Here is a 12,163-nt window from a genome sequence, read left to right as displayed (position 1 = left end):
AAGTAGAATTCAGCAACTAGTATTTATGCACCCTCGATACCTTGCAATCTCACTGGAACCAAACCTTGTCTCTGCAAAGCGAATGTGCAGACGAAATGTCATTGTGTATTTTCATATTAGCTTTTTTTATTAAACTGTTTGTCCTTTGTTAAATGCCACTAAAATGGATTCCTGCTTTTTTCTTGGACAGGGAAAACAGCCACAAAACTTCACTGGAGACAAAAGAGTTAGTTCAGATTTATACCAGTGTAACCAACATCACACTGGCTCAGGGACTATTACTCTGATTAATACAAAAATCATCTCACACATAAAAATACAATTATGTATTGTGATCAGACAAGAAAATCATAATTAATAATGCATTCTTATTTTTATGGTGCTCAAAACCCAAAAGGCCTCTCTGCACATCAAAAAAATAGGACACAAGCCAAAAAATTACAATAGGAAACATAATCAATTAAAATATTATGATGTACTATGCCTGTTCCCTCTCTGAAGTAAATTGCAAGACTCCTATTAACCTAATAAGAACTGATTCACTGTATCTGAAACTGGGTGAAAGTAACTCTAATATGAAATGCCTCATCTTTTAAAATGTTTTAAAAAGTCAACAGTATAAAAGATAACAGTTAACTGGTGTACCTTAAGCTGTCAAGAGAAACCAATAAACATATTTATTAATATTTACCATACCAGCAAATACATATTTACCATAAACATACTTCTTTTTAAAATACAGTGAATCTCAAATATTCTTATAGAGATTTCTCAAAAAGAGCAGGTAATGTTAAATAAGAAAAAGTATATCATAGAATCATAGAATATCAGGGTTGGAAGGGACCCCAGAAGGTCATCTAGTCCAACCCCCTGCTCGAAGCAGGACCAATTCCCAGTTAAATCATCCCAGCCAGGGCTTTGTCAAGCCTGACCTTAAAAACCTCTAAGGAAGGAGATTCTACCACCTCCCTAGGTAACGCATTCCAGTGTTTCACCACCCTATATATAATATGTGATATGTATATATACACACACACATTTAGAAATGGACCCAGGATTAAAGGCCCTAGGCTGGAGGATTTGGGTATGTCATATAATATTAAGTCACTAGGAAAAGCCGTTAATTTATTATACACCAGGATCCAAAAGGAGAAAGTGTCACATTGGCTAGGGTACAGAAACTAACTTATCTTTTTTGACAAAAAGGAAGAAAGAGCCAATGTGGGGCTTATATAAAAGGAAAGAAGACTGTCTCATAGAGAAAGTGTAAAACAATAATTACAAGATGCATCTTCTTCCTTTGATGGATACACTTAACTTACATTGTTAGAAGAATTACAGCCGAGAAATGTGGGGTCAGGGAGAATGGACTCAAACATATTAAAATGTTGAGAGGAAAAAAAAAAAAAAGGAAGAAATCAGTCACGATTGTGAAAATTTGGGAAAACCAGCGCTGGACTTTCTGTGGCGTTCACCTGATGGCACTTCCTCTCAATTCTCCCCTCTATAGGTAGGGAAACCTGATCTTACAGAGGGAGAAAGGGTGAGATATAGAAACCCTATTGAGCTTTAAACTTGTTTTCTTTTGTGTTTAATGCACCAGGAAATTCATATGAAGAGCCACTCTACTCTTGGGGAGAAGAAGAGTATGGGTCTGTCTGTTATTGCTGTTAATGTATGCAGTGTGAAGCCGTACTGGTCCCAGGATATTAGAGAGAAAAGGTGGGTGAGGTAATCTCTTTTACTGGACCAACTTCCGTTGGTGAGAGAGACAAGTTTTCAGGCTGCACAGAGCTCTTTTTCAGATCAGGGAAAGGCACTAAGTGTGTCACAGCTAAATAGCAGTTCGCAAAAATTCTAAGGGACCATTCAAGGGGAAGTGGCCCCTTAACAGCCCTGTAGTTTCTTTCTCAGACCTGGAGAAGAGCTCTATGTAGCTGCAAAGCTTGTCTCTCTCACCATTGGAAGTTGGTCCAATAAGAAATACTACCTCACCCACCTTGTCTCTTTATTGCTGTTAATGCTCATAGCAGCATTAACTCATGTGGATTTCCTGATGGAATTCCACCAGGTCCTGAGGGAAGTGTATTGCAGTGTATTTTCTCCTCTCTCATCGCTGACATACTCACCTGGGAATCCCAGCCACACACTATATCTAGAAAGGGGCTTCTGAAGCTCATGAAATTGGAGGGAGAATGCCACCAACCCATTCTTTCTTCTCTGCTCAACACCCCAGTCCCTCCTGTGTTTGATTCCCTGTGCTAGCATCGGGGGAAGGAGAGCCAGAATCTAACCTACCACTATAAAATACACCTCTACCCTGATATAACACGACCTGATATAACAAGAATTCTGATATAACGCGGTAAAGCAGCACTCCCGGGGGGGCGGGGGGGCGGAGCTGCACGCACAGGTGGATCAAAGCAAGTTCGATATAACGCGGTTTCACCTATAACACAGTAAGATTTTTTGGCTCCCGAGGACAGCATTATATCAGGGTTGTTACGAATTATTTCAGTTAGGACACGTACAGTTCGTTTCTAGGCTGAGGCAACCAAATAAAGACAGACTGCAGAGTATCTCAAAGTTTGTAGGTTTATTACGCTCGAGTGTGGTACCGATCTGTTAAGCAGAACGGGACCCTGATTACAGGTTACACAAAGATTATATACTGTTGGCAAAACATCCTGCCTGTGTGCCTTGGGGGGGCCTAAACCAATAAACAGGCCTTCTTATTATCTATTACCAATCCCCTGCAGCCACCTTCCCCATGCAAAAAAAGCTGAATTAGCAACTATTTCAGGCACGTCGGCTGGTTCTTGTCTCCTTTGTTTCCCTTATCTTGAAACAGTCCAGCTGTCCACCTTGAAGGATCCTCCCTTGGTACGTGATGTGCTCGCTTCTAGTTAATGGCCGAGAGGAAACCCAAAATGGAGTCACATATGCTAACTAGGTTAACTTTCCCTAACACGGTAGAGGTGTACTTAAACATTCTCCAGTTACAGTGTACATGAGATTATTAAACTATCTCACTGATGTGCATAATTAATGTGATAACTCCAGCACTTCCCATTTTTATAACCTTATGCTTCTTAATACATAAGAGACCATCTCTTACTGAAAATAATTTGTTTTATTTGTACTTACAGCTGATTCAGTGTGCAAATCAAACGTAAACTTTACATGCTATGTTGCTGATATGGAATTTAAAGATTCTTATTGAAGCATAATGTGCTGTCTCCTAAATTCTGCTTTTATAAATCTATAAGTTTATGTAAAAAATACTCTAATAAATTCTAAAAACACCATGTTTGTCAAATTACAAACTTCTAGACATCTTTTACAACAGAAAGTTCTCAAACTTTTGCACAGTGTGACCCATGTCTTATAAAAGATTGATTCATGGACACCTTCCCCCTAATGCAGCGGTTCTCAGACTGTGGGTTGGGACCCCAAAGTGGGTCACGACCCCATTTTAATGGGGTCACCAGGGATGGCATTAGACTTGCTGGGGCCCAGGGCCAAAGCTGAAGCCCAAGATTTTCAGTCCTGGATGGCTGGACTCAGGTTACTTGCCCCCCCGGCCAGGGCTGAAGCCCTTGGGCTTCAGCTTTGACCGGCTCGCCCACCCATGGTGGTGGAGCTCAGGCTTTGGCCCCCCTGCTTGGGTGGGCTCAGGCTTCAGTGTCCCCTCCTGGGGTCACGTAGTAATTTTTATTGTCAGAAGGCGGTCGCGGTGCAATGAAGTTTGAGAACCTCTGCTCTTATGCACGTTGTCACTTATGTAACATCCATGTTGTAACTACAGCGATCAGTTACATGAAAAAGGAAGATTAGGAAAGTATTTATTTATTTTTAGGGGTCTTTGAATGTGATTTAACAGCTAGAAACAATAAGGAGCCAGAAGCATGTGACCAACCAATTCTCCACAAGCCACCAGCAAATTCTCCCTGGACCATGAATGGTTTAAGAACCACTGTTGTAGAATGTGCCTCATGCAGCAAATCAGTATATATTTCCAAAAGTAATAAATAAATGAGAAAGGATATACAAAGATTAACAAAGTAATGAGTTTGTGATTAACCATTCAACTCGCAAGTCGAGTTTAATGTTCTGTGTGTATAACATTAGGTCATCTGAAGGAGTAGAATTAAATATTCTTCTATTTGCCACTATGTATTTTGTTTACACCACTGCACAGAAATGGCCCTAAGCGTTTTGTTCTGCTTCATTGGCTCTCTACTTTGTGAATGATGCATTTCAGAAACCATCCCTTTTGTAAATATTTCTTCAACTATACGTAGTTATGCTTTTATGAATACAAAAATTATAATATTTATTTTAGAGTTTATATTTCCAGTTGTAAGAACAACGTCAAATGCCATTTTAAGAGGTGGGTTACTAGTCATTGCATGCTGGAGGCCAAACTGTTCTGTGTTGAAGATGAAATCGCTGAATTTTAAATAAGTTAAACATTTGAGATACTAATGAAAGATCACACTTGAGGCATGGAGGTTAACGGTATAAAGCTAATCTCCAAAAACCTCATCAATTGTATATTCACTATAGTTGTAATGGAGATAAATGTCCCAAAAGGTGTCTCTCAAAAGCAGTTATGGTTTAGCCAAAAAACAGGAATGTTAATGAAACCCTTAAATTAACTACATGCTATTATCTGAAAAAGGCACCCAGGTCTTAGGCTAATTTACAAAGTTGCATCTTAGCTAGGGTAACCACCTTTTCAAAATGCAAAACCAAGACACATGCAGTAGCCCCACCCCCTACCCCTCCTCTTCCCCCAGGCCCTACCCTCTGGCCAGCCTGGAAGTCAGAGCCAGGTAGTGGTAAGAGCCGCCCAGGCTCAGGCCACCGTGCGGAGCCCTGGACCCTTCATCTGCCCTGGGCAGCAGGCTGGGATGCCCAAGAGCAGCCCCGACCCATGTCCCTATTCCACGGGGAACACTGCCCAGGGCAGGTGGAGAGTCCAGGGCTCCCCGCAGTGCCCTGGGCTCTCTGGGTGGCTCTTACTACTGCCAGGCTTCTGGCCTAGCATGGAGGCCTCATGGCGGGGGGGGCAAGGCCCACCTGAGTGCCTCCCCTCCCCCCGCCACGCTAGGAAGAGGCTGGCACTGCCCCTGAGCCTCATACAGGCGTGCAGGGAATCCAGGACAAATGCTGATCCGGAGTCATTCAACCCATGACCGGGACTGGAAATGTACATTTCGGGTCTGTCCCGTCCAATTAGGGACAGGTGGTCACCCTAATCTTAGCATGCATTTCACAACTGAAACAGAGAAGCTCCAGAACTGGACATGATTACTAAAACAAACCTACATGAGCCCAGCACCAAGGCTCAGATTCTGTTGCATGTTCACACTGTGACAACAATGGCTGACAAATCTGAGGTCTGGATCTATAAGGTCAGATGGTCCTGGCCTTAACCTGGGAGGAGAGTCACAGGCCTGGAGTTAGGAGGATGGTGTGTCATAGGCTTTCTTTTATGGAAGGGACTTGTGGGGAAAAAAATATTTTAAGTCAGCTGCAACTAACACTGAGCCCACTTCTCCACTTTACCCTTTTTATTTTTCAAGAATGCAGGCCTTCTTTGCAGGTTTATTAGAGGTACAAATGCAAAATTTAGTTGTCGTGGACTTCATCACAATGAGACACCCTTTGGGTCCATAAACAAATAAATGGATTACTAAAAAGCATTGGAATTTTTTAGTTTTTTACATTAGTGACTTTTTCAGATTGAATATTATTTATACAGTAATTAATCCAAGTGTAACAGACCCTACTAAAATAAGTTCTTCATTTTACTTTAAAGTTTTAACTGTCTGACAACACCATGTGGTTTAGAGAACAAAACACTATGGAAATTGCCTACAGAAAAGAAAATACAGAATGGACAAATTAAAATCATTCCTGGGTTATGTAATATGAGACTAATACTGACAATTAGGGCAAGTGCTTTAAAAAAAAAATCTCACACTTCCATTTCTTAGGCATGCATATGCTGGATGAAGTGTATGGACCATTCACTTTCAGTCAAACTTTTGTTTATTGTCCATGTCTTGTAAAATAGAAATAATGTAGAAAGTCATAATAATTGTTTCTGATAAGTGACTAAAAAGCTTGTTCTGGACTGTACACTTAGTAAAAAGCATATGTATTTATATACAAAAATAAGTTATAAAAGCTATGGAGCCAAACTTCTGCCTTCAATTGATAGCCACATAAACCTGATGAGGGTGAATATGAACCTAATTATATTTCACGTAAAAACTGACCAGGTTTGGCAGAAGACGAGATATGAAAACCTTGCCTACAGGCAATTCTGCTAATACAAATCAGAAAAAAAGAAAACAATCAAGATCTGAGAATCCTGTATAAATTCTGCTACCTTGGTTAAATGCAGACATGAAAAAAGTTATATAAGGCTTCAAAAAGGTATAATATACAATAGAAATCACAATCTTAACAATACAAATATTTCCTACTAATTTTTCCTTAAACATTTACTAAATACTGGCATTTTTCCTCTATATGTAATGAAATATAAGACAATGCAACTCAAATTTTGTTTACTTCTCTGGATCTAATTTTGCAATCCTTGCACACCCAAAAACTTCCACTGGAGATAATGGGAATTTTAAGTACACAAGGATTCAGACTCAGCCTGTGCACCACGATCATAAATGGTGGCTGCAGGAATCATTACAGCTGTTGGAACAGTGTATATAATTTGTTGTTGCAGAGCAGCTGAGGAATCTAACACATTTTTAAAAACTACCTTGGCAAAGAAACAGTGTATCGAAAAAAGAAAAATTGTAACAAAAGACATTTCTATTCATATCAGAAGAATTTCATAGATCAAAATTTGGTCTTAAGTAGATCAACCATAAACTTTAAGAACAGAGTTTAGGTGGCTTGCTGCCAGAACACCAAAATGAAATGGCTTTGTATTTTTTGACAATAGATTCCTGCAGGAATCTGTTGTCTCCTGTCCCTTCTGTCTCTCCTACTACTAGCTTTCTAGACCAAGAGCAATTTTTTTCAAAAGCATCTAAGTGATTTAGACACCTAATACCATTTTCAAAAGTAACTCAGAGCTAGAATTTTAAATATATTTAGGTACCTAAATCTGAATTTAGACTCCTAGTGGGATTTTCAAAAGTGCATAGGTACGTATCTGCATCTTTAGGCACCTAAATATCTTTAAAATTCTGACCTTTAGGCACTTAAGAAGCTAAAATCCAGTCACTTTCCATGAGACTTGGGCTCCTAACTTACTTAAGCACTGCTGAAAATTTTATTCATCCCAAGTCACCTTTGAAAATGGGACTTAGGCTCTTTTGAAAAATCACCCCAAGTTTCTTGTTGCTCTGGTTCCTTTGACCTTTTCTCTTTCAAAGTGTGATTAACAAAGCTGCTTTCCTTAAAAAGGCAGTTAGCTGCAAGATTAACTATTTACATTGTATATAAATTATGATATATGATACTATATTCAACGTGCTGACATCATATCACTATATAATTGAAGGTATTTTATACAGACCGCATTCTTACAGGACATTTTGGAAACTAGAAACAAGAATAATGACTTCTTCTGTAACACATCTCACTGTCTAAAATCCATTGTTCCAATAAATTATATTAGTTTGGGACCAAAAATATTTAAGTCTGGAAATACAAACAGTATAGTCTGAATGGTACAAGAAAATGCTCAAGGCAACTACATAGCAGATTTTTTCAAAAGCAAAACTGCTATGAAAGAAAGGATCTTTAAAAACTAAGACAGTTAATCCAACTAAAAGAGACAATTCTTAATCCTAAAACTTCTTCTTTAAACACAAAGGTATAAAATAATATGACATTCCCACCATCTCCCTTAATGTTAATGGGAGGTAATTTACAGAGCCACATTTCCAACAAGGCATTGTATTGTAAATTACAAACACAGGGAATCAGATTGCCACCTACAGGTAAATTGGTCAATTTCTGAAAACAAGTGCTAAAACAAGGGCGGGGGGGGGGGGGAGGAGGGAAATTACCCTCTTCAATTTTAGTATTTTTCCAAATATTTTGGAACCGTAACCCTATCTTGACTTTCCCAGATCCAGAAAGCAAATCACATTGCTCTGTACTTACAGAAGAGGATTACTCCATAAACTCAGAAAACTCACATAGACCGAACTTGACAGAAGTGATGTAGTCACGTTTCACTTAAAGAATATTAAATCTGCTTACCTGATACGATTGGTGCTAGCCTAAATATGTCTGATAATCTGCTGTTAACTGGTTCATAGGGGGAATCTTCAAGCAAGTCATTTCCTAAAGACAACAAAAGATTTGGGTTTCTTTTACACATTATTCTGGGGATGAGGTTTCGTTACTTCACATGATGGCATTATTTTTATTCTCAAAATAATTAGATTGGGTTAAAAAGAAAACTACTCTAATATTACAAGGGGCTTCCCATTTATTGCTCATGCTATTTTCTCTCCCCATGGGAGAAGATGGAAACACTTGAAAGAAAGAAGCATTTCTTGCCATTAACTCCCTCCCCTCCTTCAGCATGGAATGAAGTCACAAATCAGAAGAGGCAGTCTGTGGCATCACAAGTACTGCCTATCTTCAGAGGGAGAAGAGATGGGGGGAGGGGAAAAGGAAGTTTCTTACATCAACTCATTATTGGAAGAGAAAGAGCAGAGGTGCTTTTAACAAAAAATAGTTGGTAAGGAAATTGATTTATAATGTTTCAAATGTCCAGTAAATGTACTTTATTATGAAAGTTGGAACAAAGAGACATATATTAATCCATTAAAATATTCCACCTGACATTTTCATTGGCTAATGCATACATACTGTATGGCTTCCAGGGAGCAATATAAAGCTGTAAGCACCTTCAGAATGGATGTTTGAGACAAACTTGGCCCACAAGACATGCAGGATGGGGCCCTAAACTTCCACTGAATTCAGAAGGCATTTGGGGTTCTTCAGCAATACAAAATCCAGGTGGGTGATACATAGCAATATTACCTAAGGACCTGATTCTGTTCCAAGTAGACTCACTGGGAGACTTGACAAGGACTTTAATGGGTATAAAGTCAACCCTATCATTTAACACTGGCATACCATTTGCAACTCTCTCATAGAATATTAGGGTTGGAAGAGACCTCAGGAGGTCATCTAGTCCAATCCCCTGCTCTAAACAGGACCAACACCAACTAAATCATGCCAGCCAAGGCTTTGTCAAGCTTGGCCTTAAAAACCCCTAAGGATGGAGATTCTACCACCTCCTTAGGTAACCCATTCCAGTGCTTCACCACCCTCCTAGTGAAATAGTGTTTCCTAATATCCAACCTACACCTCCCCCACTGCAACTTGAGACCATTGCTTCTTGTTCTCTCCTCTGCATGCTATGCAAAGTACCAAATCCGCTTTCACATAGCTGTATCTTGTTCTTCCTTTTCTTATATTTACACTTTTATCTTACACCCAGGAGCTAATTAATTCGTTTCCCACCGCGTCCCTGTGAAGTGAGATCTAGTTAACAAGTGTTTAAACTCCTCAGTTAGGGCGAAGTCACAGATTGATTGTTCCTGGCGCTTTGGCACTTGCTAATGCCCTAATCTTTTGACTTTGGTTTAGAAAGGTCAACCGGGGTCCTCTGGAGGAAACCCTTATTGTGGATTGCCCAACAACGGGAGACTGCAGCAGCAGCTGTTCCTGAGTCGGATGAAAGATCCTCAGTTTTTCAGCTGAAGAGCACAATGTGAATTATGAGGTCAGGCCCTCCGTTTAGTCTCCGCGGTGGTGGCTAGCTGCGGCTGAGAGGGGCTGGGAAACCACCCTGCCTTTGGGGAGTGGGCTGTTTCTGGGTTTCGCAACGTACCCTGTAAGCTTTGGTACATGCTCCAGTAAATGCGCAGGCAGTTTTTCTCCTTCTTCATGCCTCTCTTGCAGCGGCAGTTGTAAAGAGATTTCTGCTTGAGCGCCTCCATGGCGCTTTTGCACTCGTCTTTCGCCTCCAGGCCGGTCGCCCGGCTGAAGTTGCTCTCTTTGCCGGCTACACACTGCCTCAGTGTCCTGTATTTAGTACTACAGCTCTGCTCCTTGAGACACTGATCGCTGGCTCGCACGCAGTCCAGGCGGTCCCCGCCAGGCAGCCCGCTCACTTCTGCGGACAAAAGTACGTCTGGAGAGAGAGAGAGACAAAACCCAACAAAAAAAAAAAAAACCAAACTCGTTTTGAGACACTGGGCTCCGTGCCAGCCCAACCTGGGGAGAGCAACCCACCGCCCTACAAAATGAACGCACGACCCCTTTCCAAAGGCAGCCGCTCGCTAGCTGACTCAGCCCGTGGCCAAGCCAGGAGCTTTGTTCTGAATGTTTGGGAAGATAAATGAGGTTTCAAGGGGATGGCTCGCCTTCAAATCTCTTTACGGGAAGTCCGCAGAGAAGACAGAGGGTTAATGTGCATGGTAAAATATTCACTGTTCCTTACATCAGCCTTCATTTAATTAATAACCCTTCCCTCCCTATGTTCCACTGAGGGGTTAAATATCTGCCCTGGCTTCCCATAAGGGTTTTGCTGGGATTTCAATTACATTCATGAGGAACCCGAGAGCGGAGAAGTCTCCTCGCCGACTGATACTGGCTCTTTTTACTGAAGTCACTTTTTAAAGGCTGCTTATGTCCCCCCCGCCCCCCCCCCAGTTCCCACATTTCTCGACACGTCGGATGCTTTTTTGCAGAAGGAAACAGCGAATGATATGAGCCACCCTTCTCCACTCCCCAACGCCAGTAAAATCCTTCCCTTCCTCACTACGCACACAGAGTAAACATGTATTGTTACAATATTTGCAACCAGGCAGGGAGGCACGTTCAGGTAAGCGATGCAATCAATCATTCTTCTCACTGATGACACCTCCACCCCACAGTGTTATTAAGATGAAAAGCGACTATTGAAAAGTTTTCCTCTAACTTACTAGAGCCCAGTTTAATAACGGGCTATCCAGGCAATAGCTAAATCTCAGAGCGCTTTAAATGTGGTCTGTGCTCATTCAAATCCGTCAAAACTACTGGCAACTTCCCCGTTCACCTTAAACCAGACCGCAGACATCGGATCTCATAAACGCAACCTTCTGCGTTACGAAGCCCTGTAAAGAGAGCGAATGTAAACGCCGGCAACTTACCCATTAAGGGTAAAACGAAGTATAAGGTAGCAAGAAACATCTTGTTCTCTTCAGATGGTGCACCCCGATGAGCTGATGTGCCACCCCAAAGAGGCTCAGCATGTAGATATTCCAAAACAACGGCGGTCCAGAGACTCTGATTTCAGATCCATTGAATGGAAAGAAACCCCCCTCGCCGCCTCTTCACCAATAACATCACCAGCACCAGCAGCTACGCGAACGCTGAGATTATTCGCTTAGATTTCAGGTCCGAGCAACCTGAAAACACAAGCAGTCGCTTCAAGGAGAGAGCGAGACACTCACGCGGTGCGTGTGAGCCAGACAGAGGCAGAGAAGGAGATTCGGTTGCTTCCTTGGGTGGGCAGCGCTGTTTTCCCAGGGAGGGACTCGGAAACAGGGAGGGGAAAAAAAATCCAGGAGATTCCCCCCCCCGACCCCCCCACCCCCAGTCCCACAGCCTGGCTTCCATCAAAGATTGCTCCGGACTGAACACAAAATAAATGATTTTCCACTTACACAGAGAGCCTCAGCCGCCTCCAGGTCATGGTGTCTACACAGCTCCCGGCTACCCCGAGTGGGAGCCTCTCCCCCCCGGAATCTACCGCCACCCCCCAAACCCGCGAGCTTTGGGGGTTTGTCTCTCCCTTGCCAGAGGGCGCGGTGGAGGCCGAGGGGACGGGGACCCGGCCGGGCAGCCCGCAGAGCGGGCGCGCTGGTTAGCGGGGCTTTGGGATGCGCTCACAACGGGCCCCCTCTGTTGCGCGGGTAGCAGACGGAGTTATTGATCCCGCACAGGGCGCTGGGTGTGATAACAGTCGGGCAGGTGCAGCTGCCGGGCGGCTCCATCGGAGGCAAAGCCGTGCATCGCCTGGAGGGGACGCTGAAAGTTTGGCTGGGTGGGGGGGTTGGTTTTTTGCCCCCCCTCCCCGCCCCCAAGATGATCAAAGCACCCACGGGGACAG

General features: G+C 42.4%; 1 protein-coding gene across 3 annotated transcripts in view; it reads right to left on the bottom strand.

Annotated features, from left to right (window-relative positions):
- Positions 1-11,572, bottom strand: part of GFRA1 (GDNF family receptor alpha 1) — a 194,430-nt gene extending 182,858 nt beyond the window's left edge. Inside the window, exons 1-3 of one of the 3 annotated variants that reach the window (XM_074959278.1) lie at positions 11,202-11,572; positions 9,899-10,201; positions 8,251-8,334 (exon numbers count right to left, since the gene is read on the bottom strand). In XM_074959278.1, coding sequence (XP_074815379.1) covers positions 8,251-8,334; positions 9,899-10,201; positions 11,202-11,241 — 427 coding nt within the window. In that variant the 5' untranslated portion in view covers positions 11,242-11,572. The remainder of the gene's footprint in view (positions 1-8,250; positions 8,335-9,898; positions 10,202-11,201) is intronic. The other 2 variants (XM_074959276.1, XM_074959277.1) reach the window with 2 other exon arrangements.
- Positions 11,573-12,163: the final 591 nt, after the last annotated feature.

This window comes from Natator depressus, chromosome 7 (genome assembly GCF_965152275.1).
Source record: "Natator depressus isolate rNatDep1 chromosome 7, rNatDep2.hap1, whole genome shotgun sequence".
In the NCBI taxonomy this organism is placed as follows: Eukaryota; Metazoa; Chordata; order Testudines; family Cheloniidae; genus Natator; species Natator depressus.
This window is presented reverse-complemented; position numbering and strand designations above follow the sequence as displayed.